At 42.0% G+C, this 24,677-nt stretch overlaps 3 protein-coding genes across 5 annotated transcripts in view; 2 read left to right on the forward strand and 1 right to left on the reverse strand.

The window, feature by feature from the left end:
- The window catches only part of LOC112249571 (polycystic kidney disease protein 1-like 2), a 28,008-nt gene extending 27,399 nt beyond the window's left edge, over positions 1 to 609 (forward strand). Inside the window, exon 35 of the mRNA XM_024419370.2 lies at positions 134 to 609. Within this exon, the coding sequence (XP_024275138.1) occupies positions 134 to 298 (165 nt within the window). The 3' untranslated portion in view covers positions 299 to 609. The remainder of the gene's footprint in view (positions 1 to 133) is intronic.
- Positions 610 to 4,803, reverse strand: LOC112249160 (26S proteasome non-ATPase regulatory subunit 7). Its single transcript, XM_024418859.1, has 4 exons — positions 4,618 to 4,803; positions 4,067 to 4,158; positions 3,780 to 3,871; positions 610 to 1,264 (listed from the first exon to the last, which is right to left on the reverse strand). Exons 2-4 carry the CDS (start codon positions 4,085 to 4,087, stop codon positions 838 to 840), a joined length of 540 nt encoding a protein of 179 aa, XP_024274627.1. The 5' UTR covers positions 4,088 to 4,158; positions 4,618 to 4,803; the 3' UTR covers positions 610 to 837.
- Positions 4,804 to 9,082: 4,279 nt separating this feature from the next.
- Positions 9,083 to 24,677, forward strand: part of nfat5b (nuclear factor of activated T cells 5b) — a 52,722-nt gene continuing 37,127 nt past the window's right edge. For all 3 annotated transcript variants that reach the window (XM_042321030.1, XM_042321027.1, XM_042321029.1), the window contains exon 1: positions 9,083 to 9,395. Coding sequence is in view for 2 of the 3 variants with exons in the window: in XM_042321027.1 (XP_042176961.1) it covers positions 9,323 to 9,395 (73 nt within the window). In the remaining variant the exon portion in view is untranslated. The remainder of the gene's footprint in view (positions 9,396 to 24,677) is intronic.

Genomic DNA, 24,677 nt, shown 5'->3' on the forward strand with positions numbered 1-24,677 from the left:
GTTCTGGTCACATTAGGTTGTATTTGAATATCAAAATATAGAATAGAATCAACAGGGACCAATACCTTAATACATTTTGACAGAGGTGGTCACTTGACTATCAATTCTGAGCTGTCTGTTCACTATTCCACAGCCCTCAGAGGAGGAGGAGATAGTGGATCTGATGCTGATGAAGCTCTGCAGCTTGTTTGGAATCAAAATGATGAAGAAGGAGGAGAAAGAAGACAGTGACAACCCCAAGGAGAATGGCATGACTGCCTCAGCAACTAACAAAGGATTCTCCACTATATCCTCATAGATGTTACTTCTAAGTACTGGTGTATCACTCTGTATGTATTCATAGTGAGCTGTCATTTTCATTTCTGTTGCTTTCTAGGAGCGGTGATGCTTTTGTTGACTTGTTGCCTCTAGCTGTTCAATTATCTAACATATCACGCATAAATGAGGCTATTTGTGCCGTTTTGTGATCTAATGCAAAGCTTTAAAAAGAAGTTAGAGGAAATAACAGCTCCTTCTGTTACCTCACACTCTGTCAGAAATACACATATGTATGGTTACTATGGTAACATGTTAGGAGACAACAATGAGGAGAGAAGGATACAAAGATAATTCCAATGTTGTTGTATTAGTAATATGTTTGTTGTGAAATTAATAAAAATGGTTGAAACATTAACCAAATGAGCTGCATAAGAATAAAAAAACTATAAGATTTATATGGAGTAGATAACCAAATAGCCAATTCCCTTCACTCTTTGAATCCATTAAAAAAAGATAGTGTCTGGCAGGTGGGGAGAACGAAGAAAAAAAGCCAGTCCGTAGTCCGAAATGAGCATTGCTTCATTTTTTGTCCTTCTTATCTTTCTTAGTGTCTCCCTTCTCTTTTTCCTTGTCCTCTTTCTTCTCTTTCTTGCTGTCATCTTTTTCCTGGCCTTCCTTCTTCTCTGCATCTCGGTTGGCGATCTTGTTGTTGAGGTTGTGAAGAGCAACCACGGAGCGGATGAGTGAAGCCAGGTAAACCACCAGCATCTGGTCATTGGTCTTGAGGTAAAATGCCTTGATGAACTCTTGAAGGTTGACGTCAGGCAGCAGGTTGAAGACATCCTGCAGCTGGTAGATGATCTGGTGGTTGATGGGCAGCTTACCTGCGGCAACTTTGTCCAAATACCCTTTGATATCCACTAACTTGCAGTTGAGGCCCTTTAGGCCATGCACCTGGTTGGTGATGCGTTGAGACCGGGTGCCAACTGTTGTGTCCTTGATGTCTCTGGATAGAGATACAAATCATTTTATTTTAGAATCTTGCATGTTTGAAGTTACCCTGTTTCCCTCTTTGGTGGCAAAACTGGCCTTACATTTTTATGGTATGAATCAGACTTGGGTTCAAATACTAGTTCAAATTTTTCAGTTACTTTCACATACATTTAAAGTACTGTCCAGGCAAAAGTTTGGACACACCTACTCATTCAAGGGTTTTTCTTTATTTGTACTATTTTCTACATTGTAGAAATCAAAACAATGAAATCACACATGAAATCAAGTAGTAACTTATATTTTGATTTGTTTAAATATATATTTAAGATTCTTCAAAGTAGCCTTGATGACAACGTTGCACACTCATCGCATTCTCTCAACAAGCTTCACCTGGAATGCTTTTCCAACAGTCTTGAAGGAGTTCCCACATATGCTGAGCACTTGTCGGCTGTTTTTCCTTAACTCTGCAGTCCAACTCAAGTCAGGTGATTGTGGAGGCCAGGTCATCTGATGCAGTACTCCATTACTCTCCTTCTTGGTCAAATAGCCCTTACACAGCCTGGAGGTGTGTTTGGGGTCATTGTCCTATTGAAAAACAAATGATAGTCCCACTAAGCGCAAACAAGATGGGATGGCGTATTGCTGCAGAATGCTATGGAAGCCATGCTGGTTAAGTGTGCCTTGAATTCTAAATAAATCACTGACCGTGTCAACAGCAAAGCACCCCCACACTATCACACCTCCTTCTCCATGCTTCACTTGAGAACCACACATGCGGCGATCATCACCTACTCTGCGTCTCACAAAGACACGGCAGTTGGAACCAAAAATCTTACATTTCGACTCAGACCAAAGGACATATTTCCACCAGTCTAAATGTCCATTGCTCGTGTTTCTTGGCCCAAGCAAGTCTCATCTTATTGGTGTCTTTTATTAGTGGTTTCTTTACAGAAATTCAAACATGAAGGCCTAATTCACGCAGTCTCCTCTTAACAGTTGATGTTGAGATGTGTCTGTTACTTGAACTCTGTGAAGCATTTATTTGGGCTGCAAAGGCTGGTAACTCTAATGAACTCATCCTCTGCAGTAGAATTAACTCTGGGTCTTACTTTCCTGTGGTGGTCCTCATGAGAGCCCGTTTCATCATTGCGCTCAATGTTTTTTTTTTGACTGAACTTGAAGAAACGTTCTTGAAACTGTTTGCATTGACTGACCTACATGTCTTAAAGTAATAATGCGGTTGTTTCTCTTTGCTTATTTGAGCTGTTCTTGACATGGACTTGGTCTTTTACCAAATAGGGCTATCTTCTGTATACCACCCCTACCTTTTCACAACACAACTGAAAATAAATTCCACAAATTAGGTGACTGGTACTATATGTATTCAGAAACATTTTACTTGGAAAGTAGTTGAATATTTTAGTGTACACTGAACAAAAATATAACCGCAACATGTAAAGTGTTGCTCCCATGTTTCATGAGCTGATGTCAACATTGTGACCAGAGTGCCCTACGGTGGTGGTGGGGTTATGGTATGGGCAGGCATAAGCTACAGACCATGAACACAACTGCATTTTATCGATGGCAATTTCAATGCAAAGAGATACCGTGTCGAGATCCTTAGGCCCACTGTCGTGCCATTAATCCACCGCCATCACGTTTCAGCATGATGAGACATGTGGCCGTGCATTAAGGATCTGTACACAATCCTAGAAGCAGAAAATGTCCCCGTTCTTCCATGGCCTGCATACTCACCAGACATGTCACCCATTGAGCCCGTTTGGGATGCTCTGGGTCAACATGTACAACAGCATGCTCCAGTTCCCGCCAATAACCAGCAACTTCGCTGGAGGAATGGGAAAACATTCTACAGGCCACAATCAACAGCCTGATAAACACTATGCAAAGGAGATGTGTCGCTCTGCATGAGGCAAATGGTGGTCACACCAGATACTGACTGGCGTTCTGATCCATGCCCCTATTCTATTTAAGGTATCTGTGGCCAACAGATGCATATCTGCATTCCTAGTCATGTGAAATCCATAGATTAGGCCCTAATAAATGTATTTAAATGGACTGATTTCCTTATATGAACAACTCAGTAAAGTCTTTGAAATTGTTGTATGTTGCATTTATATTTTTGTCCAGTATATTTAGAAATACACTTGGAAAGCATTGAAAACACTCGAATACACACCCATGCACCCAGATATTTGAAAATAGTATTTGAAAATGGTTTCAAATACAATTTGGTAGACTTTTTAAAATATTTATTTATTTATTTTAATTTTACAAATAAACATTCAAATACTCAAGTAAAAGTACTTGTTTTGGGCTGTGTATTTGAAAACCCTCAGAGAAAAGTATTTGAAATACCAGATAATCAAATATAAATATATATGTATTTGAACCCAGGTCTGGTATGAAAAAAATATGAGCAATAATACAAGAACAGTAATTTACATATTGAACTTCAAGACCAATGACAAGAACAAACACATTGACCACATGCATGGGCCCAGTCTTACAGGAGTAAATGCTCCACGCCCACTTCCTCTGCTTCTTCAGCACCAATCTCACTGGTGACATGTTCAAAGGTCTTGGATGTGGGAGTGCCATCCTAAAAACAAAAGGAATGTTACAACCATTAGACCGTCTCAAGCAAATGTGCAGGTTTTCCTCAACATTAAAGCTCAAAAGGCATCTGTTGCTCCACAGATGGAGAGGGGGAGGGGTCAGCCAGATCAACAAGAAACCAGAGTGTAATCAAAGAATGGACCGTGGTTGTAGAAATAGGTAACGTTAGGAAACTCACCTGCAAAGCTGTTGGACACATCAAGAACCTTCTTATGCCATGAGCCGAGCAGTACACCCACAACCCTCTTCTGACTTCCAACTTTACGGATTCTGATCAAATACAGCATGAGAGTAGGCTGTTAGCTACAGACACGGAGTTTCTGAACTGTCTTTGCTACAGACATGTGACAGCATTATCCCTGACAGGAGAGCGCGGATGGAGCTAACGCGTTATAAGCTGGTTAACGTTAGCTAGCTACAACAGCTAGTAAAGTGCATAAAATGATGCACTAACCGTAGAGGAAACCTGCCATTTGTGTAATATGACAACTTGTGTATTTAGCTAGCGTCTAGCTATACTGTATAGCATTAGGTGAACCATAGCCTTCTGAGGTGAATCAGCTAGTTAGCTAACGTTAGCTTGGTTGCTCTACGTTAATTTACTGTCGCTAGCTAGTCGCTAACGTTAGTTAGCTAGCTAGCTAAACTTTACTGTTATGTGGGAAACAACAATAAGTCCACATTTTATAACAATCATCAACAACTGTCTAGCTCATTCGAATCATTTACCTGTTAAAATGATCCACCACACTCAGGAGCACCAAGGGATGGACAATCACTTTTTCAACAGCCAAATCCGGCATGTTTATGTGTGAATTAAATTCAATAGAAAATATTTTCGCGATAGAGAACCACAACCACCGTCAGTGCTCCACAATCCTTCGCGTAGGGTCATGTGACCAAAGAGCCAAAGGGGATGCATTCATTTGAATACTCTTTCAAAAACATTTTTAGGCGGGTGAAATATCTTAATTTGACATGCTATTGTTTTTACCCAAATGAGTTGAGAATATACTTTGTGTAGATTCATTGCGAAGTTCATGTTCATTTTTTTTTTGTATGAATTCCTCCATGGGTTCGGCTGTCCCTGCTTTTAACACTAGAGGGCTGTAAACGCATAAATAATAACTCTTACAAATCAAATCAAATTTTATTTGTCACATACACATGGTTAGCAGATGTTAATGCGCGTGTAGCGAAATGCTTGTGCTTCTAGTTCCGACAATGCAGTAATAACCAACAAGTAATCTAACTAACAATTCCAAAACTACAGTTTATACACAGTGTAAGGGATTAAGAATATGTACATAAGGATATATGAATGAGTGATGGTACAGAGGAGCATAGGCAAGATACAGTAGATGGTATCGAGTACAGTATATACATATGAGATGAGTATGTAAACAAAGTGGCATAGTTAAAGTGGCTAGTGATACATGTATTACATAAGGATGCAGTCGATCATATAGAGTACAGTATATACGTATGCATATGAGATGAATAATGTAGGGTAAGTAACATTATATAAGGTAGCATTGTTTAAAGTGGCTAGTGATATATTTACATTTCCCATCAATTCCCATTATTAAAGTGGCTGGAGTTGAGTCAGTGTCAGTGTCAGTGTGTTGGCAGCAGCCACTCAATGTTAGTGGTGGCTGTTTAACAGTCTGATGGCCTTGAGATAGAAGCTGTTTTTCAGTCTCTCGGTCCCAGCTTTGATGCACCTGTACTGACCTCGCCTTCTGGATGATAGCGGGTGAACAGGCAGTGGCTCGGGTGGTTGATGTCCTTGAACCCATCTGGACAAGAGGAATACCTATGTGAGAATGCTGTTCATCGACTACAGCTCGGCATTCAACACCATAGTACCCTCCAAGCTCGTCATCAAGCTCGAGACCCTGGGTCTCGACACCTGTACTGACCTCGCCTTCTGGATGATAGCGGGGTGAACAGGCAGTGGCTCGGGTGGTTGATGTCCTTGATGATCTTTATGGCCTTCCTGTAACATCGGGTGGTGTAGGTGTCCTGGAGGGCAGGTAGTTTGCCCCCGGTGATGCGTTGTGCAGACCTCACTACCCTCTGGAGAGCCTTACGGTTGTGGGCGGAGCAGTTGCCGTACCAGGCGGTGATACAGCCCGCCAGGATGCTCTCGATTGTGCATCTGTAGAAGTTTGTGAGTGCTTTTGGTGACAAGCCAAATTTCTTCAGCCTCCTGAGGTTGAAGAGGCGCTGCTGCGCCTTCTTCACGATGCTGTCTGTGTGAGTGGACCAATTCAGTTTGTCTGTGATGTGTATGCCGAGGAACTTAAAACTTGCTACCCTCTCCACTACTGTTCCATCGATGTGGATAGGGGGTGTTCCCTCTGCTGTTTCCTGAAGTCCACAATCATCTCCTTAGTTTTGTTGATCTTTATGGCCTTCCTGTAACATCGTTGAGTGTGAGGTTATTTTCCTGACACCACACTCCGAGGGCCCTCACCTCCTCCCTGTAGGCCGTCTCGTCGTTGTTGGTAATCAAGCCTACCACTGTTGTGTCGTCCGCAAACTTGATGATTGAGTTGGAGGCGCGCGTGGCCACGCAGTCGTGGGTGAACAGGGAGTACAGGAGAGGGCTCAGAACGCACCCTTGTGGGGCCCCAGTGTTGAGGATCAGCGGGGTGGAGATGTTGTTGCCTACCCTCACCACCTGGGGGCGGCCCGTCAGGAAGTCCAGTACCCAGTTGCACAGGGGGGGTCGAGACCCAGGGTCTCGAGCTTGATGACGAGCTTGGAGGGTACTATGGTGTTGAATGCCGAGCTGTAGTCGATGAACAGCATTCTCACATAGGTATTCCTCTTGTCCAGATGGGTTAGGGCAGTGTGCAGTGTGGTTGAGATTGCATCGTCTGTGGACCTATTTGGGCGGTAAGCAAATTGGAGTGGGTCTAGGGTGTCAGGTAGGGTGGAGGTGATATGGTCCTTGACTAGTCTCTCAAAGCACTTCATGATGACGGAAGTGAGTGCTACGGGGCGGTAGTCGTTTAGCTCAGTTACCTTAGCTTTCTTGGGAACAGGAACAATGGTGGCCCTCTTGAAGCATGTGGGAACAGCAGACTGGTATAGGGATTGATTGAATATGTCCGTAAACACACCGGCCAGCTGGTCTGCGCATGCTCTGAGGGCGCGGCTGGGGATGCCGTCTGGGCCTGCAGCCTTGCGAGGGTTAACACGTTTAAATGCCTTACTCACCGCGGCTGCAGTGAAGGGGAGTCCGCATGTTTTCGTTGCAGGCCGTGTCAGTGGCACTGTATTGTCCTCAAAGCGGGCAAAAAAGTTATTTAGTCTGCCTGGGAGCAAGACATCCTGGTCCGTGACTGGGCTGGATTTCTTCTTGTAGTCCGTGATTGACTGTAGACCCTGCCACATGCCCACGTCCCCTCCTGTCATAGTTTGATTCTAGCATGAAAGTGCTTTTGAATTTAGACATTTTACCTATTGTCAATGTTGCTCATGATGGCAATACAGACAGGGATCTTGGTGGACAAATTGGTGGACAAAAATTGTATCCTAATTTATTTCCCATCGTTTATAGCTGTAGCTCTTAGAGTTGGTGCTTCACTTTATACTGAACTCTCTTCTCGCGTTTCTTTAGAGTAAATAATAATCCGCCTTTGGTAACTTAATTATCCTCATGCTCATCCAAGGTTAGAAGTAGTTGCCACATGATGTGTGCATGACATGCTTCACCCTGGGTGTGTTATCTAACGTACATAATATTTCGAATTTTGGTTGTGTGGTATTTTCTGGTTGTGTGGTATTTTCTACAAAGGTTGATGAGGCTTCTTGTGATTGAGGAGTTAGGGTAGTGCCTTTATACACTAATAATGAGCAGTTTATAAACTACTTATAACCCTCGTTATAAATCCTTAGGTTGTTGCTACAAGCTGGGCAGGGAGCTATTTTATTGCAGGCCAACAGTCTATTTTACTTCAAATGTAGCCTACCGGTAAAACATTTTTTATGATTAACCGTTTCTTGTGTCCACCATAGGAGGCAAATTAAGATGTTACCACTGAACAGAAATTATTTGGAAGGGTGGTCAGAGAGGCCTGATGATCATCAAAATCAGGGGGTAAATAAAGGCATTAAATCCCAAGGACAGGGTCATAAACACTAAGGCCACAGGTCGTTTGAAGTTTATTTTTCCGTGTTCCTTTCTTTTTATAGAAAGAGTAATGAATGAACTTGTGAATTTGAAGCAACTGATGAAACATTAACTCAATGCACTGAGAAAGTGATGATCAAATACACATTTAGACCATGACATGTGAATGGCTATTTTAGGAGGCACGTGGTGAGTGCAGTGGTGAGATTAGGTCTCTGCATTGTTCGGAATGGGCCCGTAAATAAGCATTTAACTGTAAAATCTACACCTATTGTACTCGGCGCATGCAACCAATACAATTTGATTTGATGTCCAATGATGTTGGGATGTGATCAGGCAGAAGTCAGGATAGAGTACTTTAATGCCTATCTGCAAACCTGCAAACTTTCTAAAGGGTTCATATGACATGAATAACGAAAAAGTCTCACATACCTCACAAGATCTACAGTACAGTGCAGTACACCCATTGTTACAGTCATGCCCCAATCAACAAATTGGTTTCTGCAATTACCTTGCTGCTGAGTTAACTTTGCTCTTGGCCATTGTTAGGATTTATAAGCATATCATTATTCATTCCACTCAAGAAGCCCATTGTGTTTTATAATTGTTGTTTTTAAAAAGTCTGTATATCTATTTAAACTTTTGAAAGTTATAGGAGTTGCAGTGCCACAGTCTTTGTTAACTAATTTAATATCACATATGACATAACACGTCAGAAGTGTCCAATGTGATGAGTGGATGCACCTGCATGACTTATAGCCACTATGCCCGAAAGAAAGAAAAGCTGTGACCAATCTCATCATGACCATTTGCTTGTGCATTATCCTATAACTACATTACAGTTAGGGGGAGATCACCAAATGCAAGAATGAAAATTATTCGATTTACTTTTCCCTTATATGTGTAGGTTTAGTGCTTTTACACGTTCAATTATGCACATTTCACACTAGTTGTAGGCCTACAATCATGTGACAGATTATTGTCCAGTGGCTACTGTTTTATCTTGGCTGACGGGTTTGCGTCATGGGTGGGCGGGGCTGTACAGAAAATAGACGAACTGAACATATTTGACAAATACTAATGTAAAGGAGGCAGAAAGAAGCGTGTTACACAGGCTAATAACGACTGGTTCAAGATATACATAGCCTATATGTCAAATAGCGTTTTGTTTAGTATCAGTATATTTATTTCCCATTAATTTGGTGTCAGAGAAATATTTATTTCTAGTTTGCTAGCTCAACGACGGTCATATCTGAGGGGGTCCGATTTCCCCTCTTCAGATGCATTACGATGCCCTCTGATTTTATATCCCTACTCAGCGCGGATCTCGACTTGAATTCCCCCAAATCCCTATATTCCAAAGGTAATACATCTATTTTATGTTAAGCGGAGACTGTCCTATTTTCTTGTTTGTGTTGTTTTGGTTCTGTTCGTTGATATACGCTGTTGTTATTCTCGTACATGTGTGTTGAGAGCGCTGCCCTGTGTTTTTACTGCACCGGTCGGCGTGAACGCCAGCGCACCGTGTCGCTTTGGCATTGAATCTAACCTAAACCGTGGCTATATAGCTGCTGCCGCGTTCAGAACAACTGGGAAATCGGAAATATCCGTTTTACAATGCATTTAAGTAAACTGGGAACTCGGGGAAAAAAAGAGCTCCGGTTGGGAAAAATCGGTTTGAACGGTCATCCAATATGGAATTCCAAGTTGGAAATCGGAAACGCATCTTCCTAGCGCGCCGACTTTTCCGACCTGAAGATCACTGACGTCATGATTTGACCTCGTTTTTTCCAAGTTCCCAGTTGTCTTGAAAGCACCATCAAGTGATCTGTTGCGTATGAGAGCCATATGTAGATTATCTAAGAAAGCAGAAAGTTGCCTCTTAATTATAGGCTAGTCTTATGAATGTAAGACATTTTAAGATTTTGATACCATTCAATGTACCTTTATATGATATACAGACTGGTATCTGATAATGGACCAAAATCTGCTTACCTTGATGCAATGTCAACATGTTACTCTTGTTCGTCACAAGTCAACTAGGCTATTTATTCAGCTGGTAAATGATTACACTAACTATTTAATTTTTATTTTCCATGTAATTATGGTAATTAAACTATTTGTTTTTATGGTCCCATACCCTACACATATTTTAGGTGCTGTCGTGAGTGTGAGAGGATAAAGACTGCCTCATTGATGTCACAACACAAAAATAGTTCATTCCTGATACCCTATGTTGAAAGCATATTCATGCATTCAGTCGAAGTGTTTACCAACACTATGCCAGCAGTAATTGCAATATTTAATGTAAACAAACACACTCATCACTCAGATGGTGGTTTTAAAAAAGAGGCAGATACTAGAGTACAATATAGGCCTAGGCCCTATTTGTATGGTGTAGTTGTAGGTCTAAATAGATTATATTCACCACGGCCTAGTCCCACTGAACAACAACCAAGGGGGGGAGTGCACTGGTTGTCTGAACAGTTTTCATATATTTTGGCAATATGACTCAATACAGCACTTCAACAACATATCTATAAGCCCTTTGACAAACAATGGTATTAATGTCCAATGTCACAGTAAAAGTTCATTGTGAAACAAACAGCCCATGGACTTAGGCTAGCCTATGTCTCTTTTTTTTACTCCCTCAAATCCCCTACAAAGTGGAAAATGCAGTCTTTATTAAAATCAGAACTTTTTTTGTAACCCATTCCTGAAAACATGTTTTTAATATCCTGAGTATACTGCAGAGATATATATTCTGCTTGTAAATATACACACGTCTTTGGTTCCTAGTACAGGACCCCAGTAATCTCTGTGCAATTTAGTCTGAGAGAAATTCAACTTTTATCCTGGTATCTTTTATCAAACCCCTAATTACTATACATTTACCAGCATTTTCATGCAGTAAGTCCAGAGGGTGCGTGTGAATATTCAACTTCAATCGCACTGTTAGGCAAGTAGGGACTCTGCGGGTGTAGTGTTGCACCTGAGTCTTGAGTTCCTTAGCATTTTAGAGGACTCTTCAGTCTTCATTGCCTACTTTCAAAGACAGATACTGTATAACTTAAGCTGCATTTCCCTCAACTGAGAAAGGGGAAAAACAGTGTGTATGTTTTTCTGATGTCTTTGGTATGTTTGTGGTTTGCTGAAGGTATCCATAAGACTTTGACTGTGGTTTTCAACTGAATTCACAATAATCTGGGTAACCTGAAGTATAAAGGGCTGTATTGACTTTCTGTTAGGTGCTGAAATAGAGAAGTGGGTGTGTCTGACCGTGCTGTGCATTGCTGTTAATCCTCTACCTGGCTGGCTGCTGGCAGTGACCACACAGAGGCTGTATGCCCAGAGTAATCTCTGTACAAACGATCAGATTGTATCTGTGGCTCAGATTTGCTGAGAGTAGCCTAAATATCATAGGCCCAGCAGTGTTGGAGAGGTGGCAGACTGAATCCCAGAGGGGGTCAAAGAGCCACCCTTAATTTGTGTGGTTTAAAGCCAGCGGAGTGAAGAAATGACTTAATCATCCTCTTGACTAATGTCAGGGAGTTGCTCATAAATGGGTCAACTTGAGTTGGCCTGATTTGAGGCTGTTTTGGACTGCCCCATGTCAGAATATGCAAATGATTTGGCTAGGCCTAGTTTCTTCACTGAAAGTCTGCTTCTTGAGGAGCTAAAGATGGATATCATTACAGTAGGCTCACATGGCTATCTATTTTTTCTGTCACTACTTTTTTAAGGGTGGAATGAGTGACCGGGCATGTATGATTCTCTACACTGGCAGGCCCCTTACATAATCATAATCCAAAAGATGTTGTGCGGGCTTAGAGGACGTTTATCCACTTTTGTAATAAGAAGGGAAAGTAGAGATTTGAGGAAGAGAGAGCATCCTCAAAAAAAATGTATTTAACTAGGCAAGTCAGTTAAGAACAAATTCTTATTTACAATGACAGCCTACCAGGGAACAGTGGGTTAACTGCCTTGTTCAGGGGCAGAACAACAGATTTTTATCTTGTCAGCTCGGGGATTCGATCCAGCAACCTTTCGGTTACTGGCCCAACGCCCGGTCACTCTTGTTCTTAACCACTAGGCTACCTGCCGATACCTTCTCATAGACTTCCAGTCATTGAGCCAACGACTATCCTTTTAAAAGCACGTCTTGGCAGAAATATATATATTTTTTTGCAGTGAAATTAATATAGGGGAGACACTGGGATGATAAAGCAGATGTTGCTGTCAGCCGAAGCATGGTGATAAGCATTACATAGACAGGACAGAGTGCAATGAACGTCCACCGTTCTGTTGACTCTCTTAACCTGATTTTTAGGCTATAAGTGGTAGTTTATTAAATCAATTGTCAAACACCTAAATACTTGTACGTAGGTTACATCTATTACAATGTAATGTGGCTGGTATAAAACTGTACAAGGACTTTTATGATGGACAAGCAACAAGCATTTCGCTACACTTGCATTAACACACTCTGCCAACCATGTGTATGTGACCAATAACATTTGATTTGATTTGGGTAAGGATTTTCATCCTTGTGTATTTTAGAGTATTCTTTTCATGTTAAAGGATAGAAATATATGTGAATTGAAACATGCAAAGTGTGAATGCAAAGTTTGCCTGCAGCTGAAGTTGAATCCAAAACATGAAACATTCACAGCTTACATGGAAGTTGGAGCAGACAGCTGTTTCCCTCATGGCTGCGTGAGGTTGTGTCGTCATACTGTACTTTTCTTTGCTGTCATTTATGGATCATATTGTGGTGTCCCCCTCTGGCTCAGAGAGAGTTCCAGGGGCCTCTGGGAGCTCTCTAATGAGGCAGTGAATCACACTACACTGCAAACACGGCTGTGGAGATGGAGCCAAGCATATGGCCATGTCTCTGCTGTCCTGAAAACATGGCAGAATGCCCTAGAGGTGAAACACTTCTATTTCTAGCACATCTCTCCTATTACATCTGTTTTTAGTCAGAATTCACATAGTCTATATGTAGATGTAGGGGCAGTGAGGGCTTAGGTTGCATTTAGTACATCTCAGTTGGGTTTTGTAATGTGATCCAGGTACAGTACCATAGATGTAAGAATATTTGAAACTGTAGGACAAGGGCATACTTTGCTTGTCTTAGGGCTGGCAATTGCGACAGACCTTACAATATGATATCACAATACTTAGTTCTGATACGATAGAATCTTGATCATCTCAATACATATGTGTTGTGTTTTGATATTCCAAACATATTGCTCACTATATGTCTGCTGCAGAGAGAAGAGAGCATGATAACATTTTGTTTTGATCAGTCATGATAATAAAAGCTGAAAAGATGTTGGCTCAATATTTTTCTAAAGAAGATTGAGGATATAGGATGAAAAGTACTGGAGGTTTGGCGCAGGTACAGCCACTAGTGCTAGCAAATGCTACCTAGCAAAAAAAATGTTTTGCAATTTTCTTTACCCCCATCACTAGAGTGTGACCATTTTGCAATGTGACAGGCATTTTAGGAGAAGGTGTAACTACCATTAGAAGTCAAATGGAATTGGTAGATTACAAGGCAAGATATTTGAAATGGCCAGCCATACAATGAAACCTTTACTCCTGAACACTTACTTCACTGTTAAGTTAACTGGTTGGCCCAATTTACAAACCCTGTGGTTTTAGTAAGCTTAAGAGCTCAGGCCTAGGGAGACTGGTCCCTGTGTTAATGACTGTATTTCACAGTGATGCTTTCCATCAGTATTGGTGTCTTTGTCCTACCCTGGACCACAGATCTCCCTTTGGCAGAGGCCCTCTTTATCTCTACTAAACTGGCCCACCAGAGCCCATAGGGTCAATCATTAACCATCACAAGGGAGCGGCTGCTTTGTGTGTAAACCTGTGCTTGCGCTCAATTAATATTGACTCTGCTATGTTAAACAAACTTGGCGGCATGCGCTTAAAAATATTTGATTGCCTTGAATGCTAATATATTTATGATGATGAAAGACCAAAGACCTCAGAGGGACAACAAATGAAGCCAGTTTTTGATTAGATTCTTGATAATAATTTTACTTGTTTGACTTTCTCATCGGAACAATGAGACTACAATACCAATCTCCTCTCTCTTTTAAAACCGATGAACAAACATTCAGTCCCACACTCCTGTGCTTGCACTTCTACCTCAAATCTGCAGGCATGGCATACATAGAGAAAGGACGGATTAGTGATCTCTCTTTTTAACCTTTGGGATCATCGTTTAGAGAGAAGCCAGAATCAGCTATCCCACTCTTTTTCTGCTCCACACAATTGAATTTTGCTTAATCACAGCAGTTGATGGTGTCAATTTCACACTACTACCCAGGCACACTTTTGAAACATGCCCTAAAGCCTTCCGATGAGGGTGTGCAAAGTTACGGCCTAGGTTATATTTTCTCAGACATTTCCTTATGAAATAATCTCCTTGTTCACTGGATGGTTGCTTGGGTTTTTATTCATGGTTTTAGAGGCTCGAAAGTTCATTTGTTTTGTGTTTCAAGAGGTACAAAAAGTTTTCCTCTCAAAAATAATTTTGTGGGCCTCCCGGGTGGCGCAGTGGTCTAAGGCACTGCATCGCAGTGCTAGCTGTGCCACCAGAGACTCTGGGCTCGAGCCCAGGCTCTGTCGCAGCCGGCCATGACCGGGAGGTCCATGGGGCCACGCACAATTGGCCTAGCGTCGTCCGGGTTAGGGAGGGTTTGGCCGGTAGGGATATCATTGTCTCATCGTGCACTAGCAACTCCTGTGGTGGACCGGGTAGTGCAGTGCACGCTAAACAGGTCGCTAGGTGCACGGTGTTTCCTCCGACACATTGGTGCAGCTGGCTTCCGGGTTGGATGTGCGCTGTGTTAAGAAGCAGTACGGCTTGGTTGGGTTGTGTTTCGGAGGATGCATGGCTTTCGATCTTCGTCTCTCCCGAGCCCGTACGGAAGTTGTAGCGATGAGACAAGATAGTAACTACTAACAATTGGATACCATGAAAAAGGGGGGTAAAATAAAAAATTAAAAACATAATTTTGCCAGAGACCAAGTTATAATACGCTGGGTATTATATGTCATGCAGGGAAGATTATGCCAGCTGGGATGCTACAGGTACAAGGGCTGCAGAGGGCTGTTACAACGCCATCCGTGTCAGTGAGTTAGGCTGAGTTAGGATCCACAGTGGGTTAGTTAGGGGCAAGTGTATGTCACCACCAACATAGAAGGAAATGGGTCGGCATCACGTCCGCTGTGTTGACATGGCTGAGAGTGGTGGTTCTTTCACTTGGTTCAAAGAGCCAATACAGATGACAATTACGGGTGTAGGATCTTAATTTGACCTGTATTGTCGCAGCAAAATAGTCCTGCAGCAACAGGATTTGAACGTTTAGTCTATAATGTTGCTTCATCGGTGGTTAGGTAATTAACTGGTCAAAATGAGGCTACATGAAACTTGGAATACTGTTAATATAACTGTGTTTTAGTGCAGTAACTGACATGATGAGGATTTTCTGTAAATCACAATCTGCATTTCCTGTAAATCAGGAAAATTCTCAGCAACAAGAGTGATCAAATTAAAATCCTTAATCTGTATGTGAAAACAACACGTTTTCAGGAAGATGATAGGTTTACCAATAGCCTAGTTTTTTCACCCAATGTTATTGTTCAAACTATGTCTTGGGCCAATGTGTTTAACAGGTTCACAATGCTTTTTATGTTCTCAGAGTACAATGTTGTCAATGAACAAGAGCTGTCAGCACTAGCTGAGTTATTAAAGCGGTGTATGCATAAAAGTGAGACTTGTTTTGAGAAATGAAATTTGAACGCACAGCCCACTCCCCCTCAACAAACTAGCCTACTTCAAACCAGGCTGCACACTAAGTCTTCACTTATGGACCTAAAACCCACATTTTGCCATGACTTATTCCATGTTCATATGACACCTGAGTGAGAGTGAATATCAAAATCAATGAGGGTCCTGACCTCTAGGGGACCCTCATTGATTTTGATATTCACTCTCACTGGGAACATGCCTTGAGTGCCCAGTCACTAATTCATGACTAAAACAAGGTTTAGATTAGCTGGCTAGACTAACTTACCTCGCAAACTAAACTGTTAGCTGACATGGGCTTATTGACTGGCTGCCAGTAACTGACATAACGAGTAATACTTCCTTTTGGTTGGGGGTCCCATAGCGGCCGTGGGGCCCTCCCCCATAACTTCCTTCTCCCCCATAACTTCCTTTTAGAAACTCTCAGAGGTTAATGGTTAACACTAACCAAACCTCAGTAAAGAGGAGCAATTTGCATCAGGTCAAATCATTACCTCTTCCAGTATTTACTGTGATCTTGTTTAGACTTTAACCATTCTATGCGTGGGCGGTTTAACCTCCTAGCACCCCTAGCAACAGTCACTGATAGTAACATCAACACTTGTCATTTCACCTTGCAGTGGTTATCATCCTTGTTCTCGAATCAAATTGACAGATTATTTTATTTTTATTTTACCCCGTTTTTCTCCCCAATTTCGTGGTATCCAATTGTTTAGTAGCTACTATCTTGTCTCATCGCTACAACTCCCGTACGGGCTCAGGAGAGACGAAGGTTGAAAGTCATGCGTCCTCCGATACACAACCCAACCAAGCCGCACTGCTTCTTAACACAGCGCGCATCCAACCCGGAAGCCACCTTCACCAATGTGTCGAAAGGAAACACTGTGCACCTGGCAACCTTGGTTAGCGTGCACTGCGCCACCCGGGAGGCCCAAATTGACAGATTTCTGACGGTATTATGCTACGAGGCTTTCATTTATCTGTTCTTTTTTCTTATGTACTTTTTTTGTTTAAAATGACTGCAGAACAATGTAGCCAGTGGCATAGACACCCTGATCATAATTTGGCAAGGGAGTACTAGGTCAGATGAGTGTGAGAAAATATGTAGAGCAAAAGCCACAATGGTTGCAGGGCTACAATCTCTATAAAGCATGTCAAGAGGTTGGCAATACAACAAGGCCAGTTGGTTAAGGCCTACCTTTCTCAAAAGTCACTGCTGTGAATGAAGTGCCTTGTCTCATTGAGTTTAAAAGTGTGTCTTTTATCAGTACTGTTAAATGCCATTTGTGATTTTGGTGAACTTCAAGACTGTGGTCTCATGTGACTCTAATTGATTACATAGGGCTTGCATTTCAGAAACCCTCTTTTAGGAGCTATTGAAGGGATTCCCAGATCAGTTGTCTGTTGGGGACAATTCAAGAAAGACACAATTGTGCAGGAAGAATGACACATCGTGCAGCAGGTAGCCAAGAAGTTAGAGAGGCGAGCCAGCTACCAGAGGGTTGCCAGTTTGAATCCCGGGTCTGAAGGGGGGGAAATCTGGCGGAAAGTGAGCCAGGCAATTGGAGGGTTGCTGGTATCCTAGATGCCATTGCCTGCCGCTGTGCCCTTGAGCAAGGCAGTAAACTCCCCGTAACAACTGCTCCATGGGCGCCCAGTGTGGCAACCCCTACTCCAACCTCTCCAACCTGTATGTGTCTTTTGGTGGGGTTGGGATAAAGCAGAAGTCACATTTCGGTTAGACATTCTGTACAATCAACAAAGTGATCATAATCTTGTGCCACATGATCTGCACGTACCCAAGTTCTAGCTTATCTTTGGAATCAGAACTTGGCACTATTTGATTTCTGCTACTGGCAGTAACTATAAGGAAATACATGTCGGCCTTATGTAGGCCTATGCCGTTAACAGCATAGTCTCTGACCAAATAGGGCCTTAAATTGGGCGATACAATTGCCCAGTCTCAACACTGTCCCTTGGCTTTTGTCTCAGAGACAGATCCTGCTGTATTCAGTGATACCCTGTGCCCACAGGGTACCCTGTGCCCACTCCGGTGGTAGATTCATTCTCATGTTTAGTATTTCAGAAATCTCTTGTTGACAGATGCACGTAACATAAATGGTAATAGCAGCTGTCGACAGAGTGTGATGCGACGACTAAAGCCTGCTGCATGCTTCCCAATCGAAACATTTTGTGGATATATTATGAAAACATTTGGTGAAGTTTTGGTGTTTGGCAGGGTTTTTTTCATCTGTTCACGCGCACACAAAAAATTCTTACGGCGAGTCGAAGTTTGGTAGCTGAAGTCTGTTCCCCTTCGTCAGTGATTGGTCAACAGTACTACTCCTAGTAGGAGTGGGAACTATGGACAGGATTTATCAATAGTGTTTGTTGTCATTGAATGAGAGACAACTAGTTTTCATACATTTTTTAAAACTTAAATACTCCAGTTAGATGTGAAATTGCACAACTAAGACCTCCTTTGCAAAATCGTCCAAATGAATTACAGGTTTCTTGATTTATCTTTGAGTAATTATTTTGAGGAAGTGTTACTGGGTATGTTGTTGCTACAGCATCTCAAGAGGGAAAAATAATAATTTTGCTGCTTTTTTTTCTAGTTTTTCCAAGCAAAGGTGTTTTTTAAAGGACCACGCGAGGCACAGATGTTCACTTTGCCTCGCCGGGTTCTGCTAGGAGCAAACCGAACCTAGTATGCTGACGCCATTTACGTGGAGCTTTCAGGTACACAGATTTTTTTGTCACTGGTCTTTTGGACAAATCACGATTTAGCAGGTCCTCACATCTTTCAAATTTCAGAAGGGGAAGAGGTATCTGGGCTGTAGACTTGCCCCAAACTGTCTGAGAGTTTATGTTTAGAGGGGCGGAGACCGCTTGTCTCATTAGTAATTTTTCAAATACGTCTCCCCCCTATAACCTAATCGAGCAACTGACGCAATTACGCAAGGTTTTAGTTCTGGATGTCCGAGGTTAGTGGTTTATTAAATCCTCTTTGGCCACAGGTGCTGTACCAGTGATAGACGGGATTGTCTGGGAGGTTGGCTGTGGCGCTCTCTGCTCTCGCTGTGCCTCTCCCTCGTAGGAGACTGATTTGTGACGCCTTTCTGTGAAAACCCAAATGCGTCTCCGAGCTCTGATCCCTCTGTTTCTACCCAGAGCGAAATGAAGACTTTTTTTTACGTCAACAAAGATGTTAAATATTTAGAGGGCTAAATCATAGCTGTCAGGAGCTTTTCCGTTAGCAGCTGAGGAGACACGGTCAGGTTTCAGTGTAGGCTTACAGCTCTTCTAGTCCCTCCTCAAAGAGCTTGGCTCCTTATGTGGACTTCGTGACATGTCTGTCCCACTTGGATCCACCGCTAATGAGCATTGTTCATCAATCTTAACCAAAGACCATAAGCCTTTTCCTCTTGTGGTAGTTTTCAGATAACCCCTTGCTCTTTAGTGCTATTTAAAGTCCTATTCCTGATTTGTGATTATTGTTAAAGCTGTTTCTCTCCTCCCTCCCTCTGCTCCTGCCATTGCCACACCAACACGTGTTCTGTGTCAGAGAGCTTGCCCAACAATAGATTATTATACACAGGAGGTATGCCAAGGGCTTTGGCAACACTGTGACTTCAAGGGGGGTATAAAGAGACAAACATTCCAGCACACCATAACGGTTGTGCAATCTCAATTTCCTGTGTTTTCATTCCTTTTTCCTGAGTCACCTGTTAGTTCCCAGGGAGGTGGGGGCAGAAAGAATGGCACCTTTTGGAGTGACAGTGTCCTATTGTTCCCCCTAACATCCTGTCATAAAAAATATATATATTTTACGTTTTATGTAAGTAGCTTAGCTACCTGTCTTAAGTCTCAATAACTTGTAATTGGGAGCATAATAAGGTTCACTTTCACTGAAGTACAGTTAGTTATCATTTTACCTCAGCTGAACTGCCTCTTAGTCACAGCCTGATAAATTGTGAAATGTTAGAAGGGTTTTGGTGAGTGGGAAAACCAGACGTCATCATCAGGTATGACGGTGCCCCACTGCCAAGCTCTGAACCAGATGGAACCTGTTTCTGGTTAGAGATGGGACTGATTACATTTTATCTCAGGGCCTCTTGCTTGATAGCACTGTTTAATCAATCTGTGTGGCAAAAAAAATGGGCTACTACCTTTCTCAAAACGTATCTGGAACAGCATTCATTGTCCCTCATAGTTTTGAATCCCATCCAATACAGCCTTGGCAACCGAACAATTCTGCTGAACTAAATTATGTAGCTTAATTCATTTTGTTCTTCTCAGGATAACACCCTCGCCTACAAACATTGCAAACTGAGTTGCCATCAATTATTTATTTGTGGTGGTGTTGGCATGTACCATTGCTCTGATAATAGCCTCATTCTCCCATGGTTATTTCTAATTAATCAGCAGACATTCTAAAGCCTTAATTAGATTTTGTGCCAAATCCTCTTAGGTGATTAATATACTGTATGTGTGGTCTTAGTATGGCTGGGAGAGGTGAGACTGAAGGACAAATTAGCACTGCCGTGCAGCACTGGCCAAGGCAAAGACCGCTCCAACCCCACACAGCCCTCCATGCGGCACCATCATGGTCCAACTGAAGAATTCAATCAGGATTGTGGTCAATGTGTACAGCAAGCCTATCACATCAGGGGTTAAATTATACAAATGGGTAAATACACAGTTGGTTTCATTTTGGTTGTTCTGACTGCTGTTGCTGCAGTCCTTCATAGTGCTCTGCTCAGTAATAACCTATGTTATTTTCATGTTTGTCGATTATTCTAAATGCATCCACAACCTCCCTCCCCAACCCCCATGAAGGGGGAGCCTCAAGGCCAAAACAACCCTTCCTAACATAAATTGTTAATGCCAAATATTTTATCAGCTTATTTCAACATTCTTATCAGCAGAGTCAACATGCGCCCGTAGCAAAATCAAGAGCAAATACACAAAGGTTCCAAATTTGGAGCCTTGTGACGCCGCAGGCTATTTTTAAGCATATCACTAATAACTCTCCTGGGCTTTATAGATGGATGGTAGGAAAGGAGTCTCTGTTTCCCCATGCTCTACAGAGCTGACGTTTGACTGTGGATTTCATGGGCTGCTGGGTAAATGGTTTGGAGTCTTTCATAGTTCTCCTATGTCAACATGGCTGGTACTGATAGAGCCTCAACCACTAACCATTGTTCATCAATCATTCACTTGGGAAGAGATGCATTTTTCTCCTTCATATGATCCTGGGTAAATCAGTATCAGACTATACCAGTATTGCAATTTATTTTTTCCATGACAAAAATGAAACCATGAAGCAGACTATTTGGTCCTTTAACCTGCTGTGTGTAAAATATTCTGTACTATAGCTTGGAAAATAAATAAATGTGACTCTGGATGACAACATAATGATGTTTGTTTCCAACATTAGGGCTGTTTTCTGATTCATTAGATACTGATATCTTCCTGATCCTAGTAAATAGTATTTCCCTTTTTGTCTTTTAACAAAATCTAAATCTAATCCATTTGTATTTGTCACATACAGAGTTTACAGCAGGTATAAAGGGGGAAGCAAAATGCTTATGTGCTAGATCCACTGAGATATAAGAAGAACTAGAAACTGCCTACAAGATGGCCGACCGTTGTTTTCAACTTAATCTTCTCACGTTCGCATATACCGTTCTGTGGTTGCTGCCAACTTTCTTACTGGGTCTACGCCGCCTGCGCGTTAGCACTCTGTGCGCACTGGACAGACAGCAGTATCGCGCGAACCTGCTCCGAGAACTCAGTCAAAGCAGGTGGGCAGCTAAACAAGCCAACCGGCACTTCCCCTGGCTAGCTGGGGTCATGACCTCAGAGCAAGAATATAAAATGTTAACTTCTGCTGTGAGTGATGAAAAAAATATTTAAAAGGACTCTCAGCGACAATTATTTGAATAATTCAATGGTTGTTTTGTGCATAAAGGGGGTGACTAAAGTCTTGTTGCAAATTTTATAATTCGACTTCTCTACGGAGCCGTCAATGGGAATTGTCTTTCTTGGCCAGGATTCAGTTAAACTGCAATACTGTAGGTGCAGTCAAAAGTATGCTTCCAGACTGGAACCCTGGCCCCTTGATTAGCTCCCTCAACAATGCAGTACTTCAGTCAATAACAATAATACCCGAAAAAAGAGTCAAAAATAACAAGTAATAAGAGAGGTATTATGCATAGTAATAATGGACTGTATTACGATATTTTTATACATATCGATTGGGTAGTGACTTGGTCACGCAGTGAAATAAATATAATATAGTAGAACTGCAGTGTTGACTGTGTGTGTGTGAGAGCTATTAGTACATGTGGGGGCTTGTTTGTGTGTGTAGTCAGTAGGGCTGGGAATTGCCATGGACTTCACAAGACAATATTATCACAATATTTAGGTGCCGATACGATATGTTTTGCGGTTCTCATTATGCTAATATATACCATGGGGCAAAAAAGTATTTAGTCAGCCACCAATTGTGCAAGTTCTCCCACTTAAAAATATGAGAGAGGCCTGTAATTTTCATCATAGCTACACTTAAACTATGACAGACAAAATGAGAAAGAAAATCCAGAAAATCACATTGTAGGATTTTTAATGAATTTATTTGCAAATTATGGTGGAAAATAAGTATTTGGTCGCCTACAAACAAGCAAGATTTCTGGCTCTCACAGACCTGTAACTTCTTCTTTAAGAGGCTCATCTGTCCTCCACTCGTTACCTGTATTAATGGCACCTGTTTGAACTTGTTATCAGTATAAAAGACACCTGTCCACAACCTCAAACACTCACACTCCAAACTCCACTATGGCCAAGACCAAAGAGCTGTCAAAGGACACCAGAAACAAAATTGTAGACCTGCACCAGGCTGGGAAGACTGAATCTGCAATAGGTAAGCAGCTTGGTTTGAAGAAATCAACTGTGGGAGCAATTATTAGGAAATGGAAGACATACAAGACCACTGATAATCTCCCTTGATCTGGGGCTCCACGCAAGATCTCACCCCGTGGGGTCAAAATGATCACAAGCAAGAATTCCAGAGAAAAAATCCCAGAACCACACGGCGGGACCTAGTGAATGACCTGCAGAGAGCTGGGACCAACGTAACAAAGCCTACCATCAGTAACACACTACGCCGCCGGGGACTCAAATCCTGCAGTGCCAGACCTGTCCCCCTGCTTAAGCCAGTATATGTCCAGGCCCGTCTGAAGTTTGCAAGAGAGCATTTGGATGATCCAGAAGAAGATTGGGAGAATGTCATATGGTCAGATGAAACCAAAATATAACTTTTTGGTAAAAACTCAACTCGTTGTGTTTGGAGGACAAAGAATGCTGAGTTGCATCCAAAGAACACCATACCTACTGTGAAACATGGGGGTGGAAACATCATGCTTTGGGGCTGTTTTTCTGCAAAGGGACCAGGACGACTGATCCGTGTAAAGGAAAGAATGAATGGGACCATGTATCGTGAGATTTTGAGTGAAAGCCTCCTTCCATCAGCAAGGGCATTGAAGATTAAACGTGGCTGGGTCTTTCAGCATGACAATGATCCCAAACACATCGCCCGGGCAACGAAGGAGTGGCTTCGTAAGAAGCATTTCAAGGTCCTGGAGTGGCCTAGCCAGTCTCCAGATCTCAACCCCATAGAAAATCTTTGGAGGGAGTTGAAAGTCCGTGTTGCCCAGCAACAGCCCCAAAACATCCCTGCTCTAGAGGAGATCTGCATGGAGGAATGGGCCAAAATACCAGCAACAGTGTGTGAAAACCTTGTGAAGACTTACAGAAAACGTTTGACCTCTGTCATTGCCAACAAAGGGTATATAACAAAGTATTGAGATAAACGGTTGTTATTGACCAAATACTTATTTTCCACCATAATTTGCAAATACATAAATTTAAAATCCTACAATGTGATTTTCTGGATTTTTTTTCTAATTTTGTCTGTAGTTGAAGTGTACCTATGTTGGAAATTACAGGCCTCTCTCATCTTTTTAAGTGGGAGAACTTTCACAATTGGTGGCTGACTAAATACTTTTTTGACACACTTTACATATACACACAGTGGGATCCAAAACTACTGGCACCCCTGACTGGCAATACACAAACAATACTTACAAAAATATAAACAATATAATTATAGAGAAACTCAAAATACCAACATGTGAGAAATACTGTACTTTATTAATGTTTCAATGGAACCAACCAAAATCATTTATAGATCCTCCAAATCAGGTTTTCACAATTAATGGCATCCTTAAAGATGATTGTAAATAACATCTAACAAAATTAAACCAGGAATTAAATTCCACTTATTTAAGTTGATCTAAGTCTTAAGAAACTATATTCAGCCATTACATCACTTCCTGTTTCACTAGGGTATAAAAATGAGGTAACGCATGCAATATCCCTTTGTCATCCAACACCATGAAGAAAACAAAAGAACTGGCAGTTTAAAAGAGACCGGTGGTTGTAGACCAGGTTTCAAAAAGCACCATCAGACTCCACCTCCACAACCACAGGCTCTTTGGAAGGGTTGCCAGGCTCATTCTGACACCAAAACAAAGATGCAAGTGCTTGGAGTTTGCCAACCGTCATTTAATTTATGACTGGAAGAAGGTGCTCTGGTCAGATAAGACCAACATTTAACATTTTGGTCAGATACAGCATCGGTATGTTTGGCATCGAAACAGAGATGCATAATAGGAGAGGCACCTCGTACCCACGGTGAAATATGGTGGTGGGTCAGTGATGTTCTGGGGTTGTTTTAATTCCAGAGGT

Source organism: Oncorhynchus tshawytscha, linkage group LG04 (genome assembly GCF_018296145.1).
Source record: "Oncorhynchus tshawytscha isolate Ot180627B linkage group LG04, Otsh_v2.0, whole genome shotgun sequence".
NCBI classification, from domain to species: domain Eukaryota; kingdom Metazoa; phylum Chordata; class Actinopteri; order Salmoniformes; family Salmonidae; genus Oncorhynchus; species Oncorhynchus tshawytscha.

Bases quoted from the DNA above. Each gene is read 5' to 3' on its own strand.
- LOC112249160 (XM_024418859.1), bottom strand. From the start codon at position 4,087: ATGTGTCCAACAGCTTTGCAG. The intron at 3,872-4,066 runs GTGAGTTTCCTA...TTTTGTTTTTAG, and splicing joins TGTGTCCAACAGCTTTGCAG to GATGGCACTCCCACATCCAA. The intron at 1,265-3,779 runs GTAAGACTGGGC...ATCTCTATCCAG, and splicing joins GGCGTGGAGCATTTACTCCT to AGACATCAAGGACACAACAG.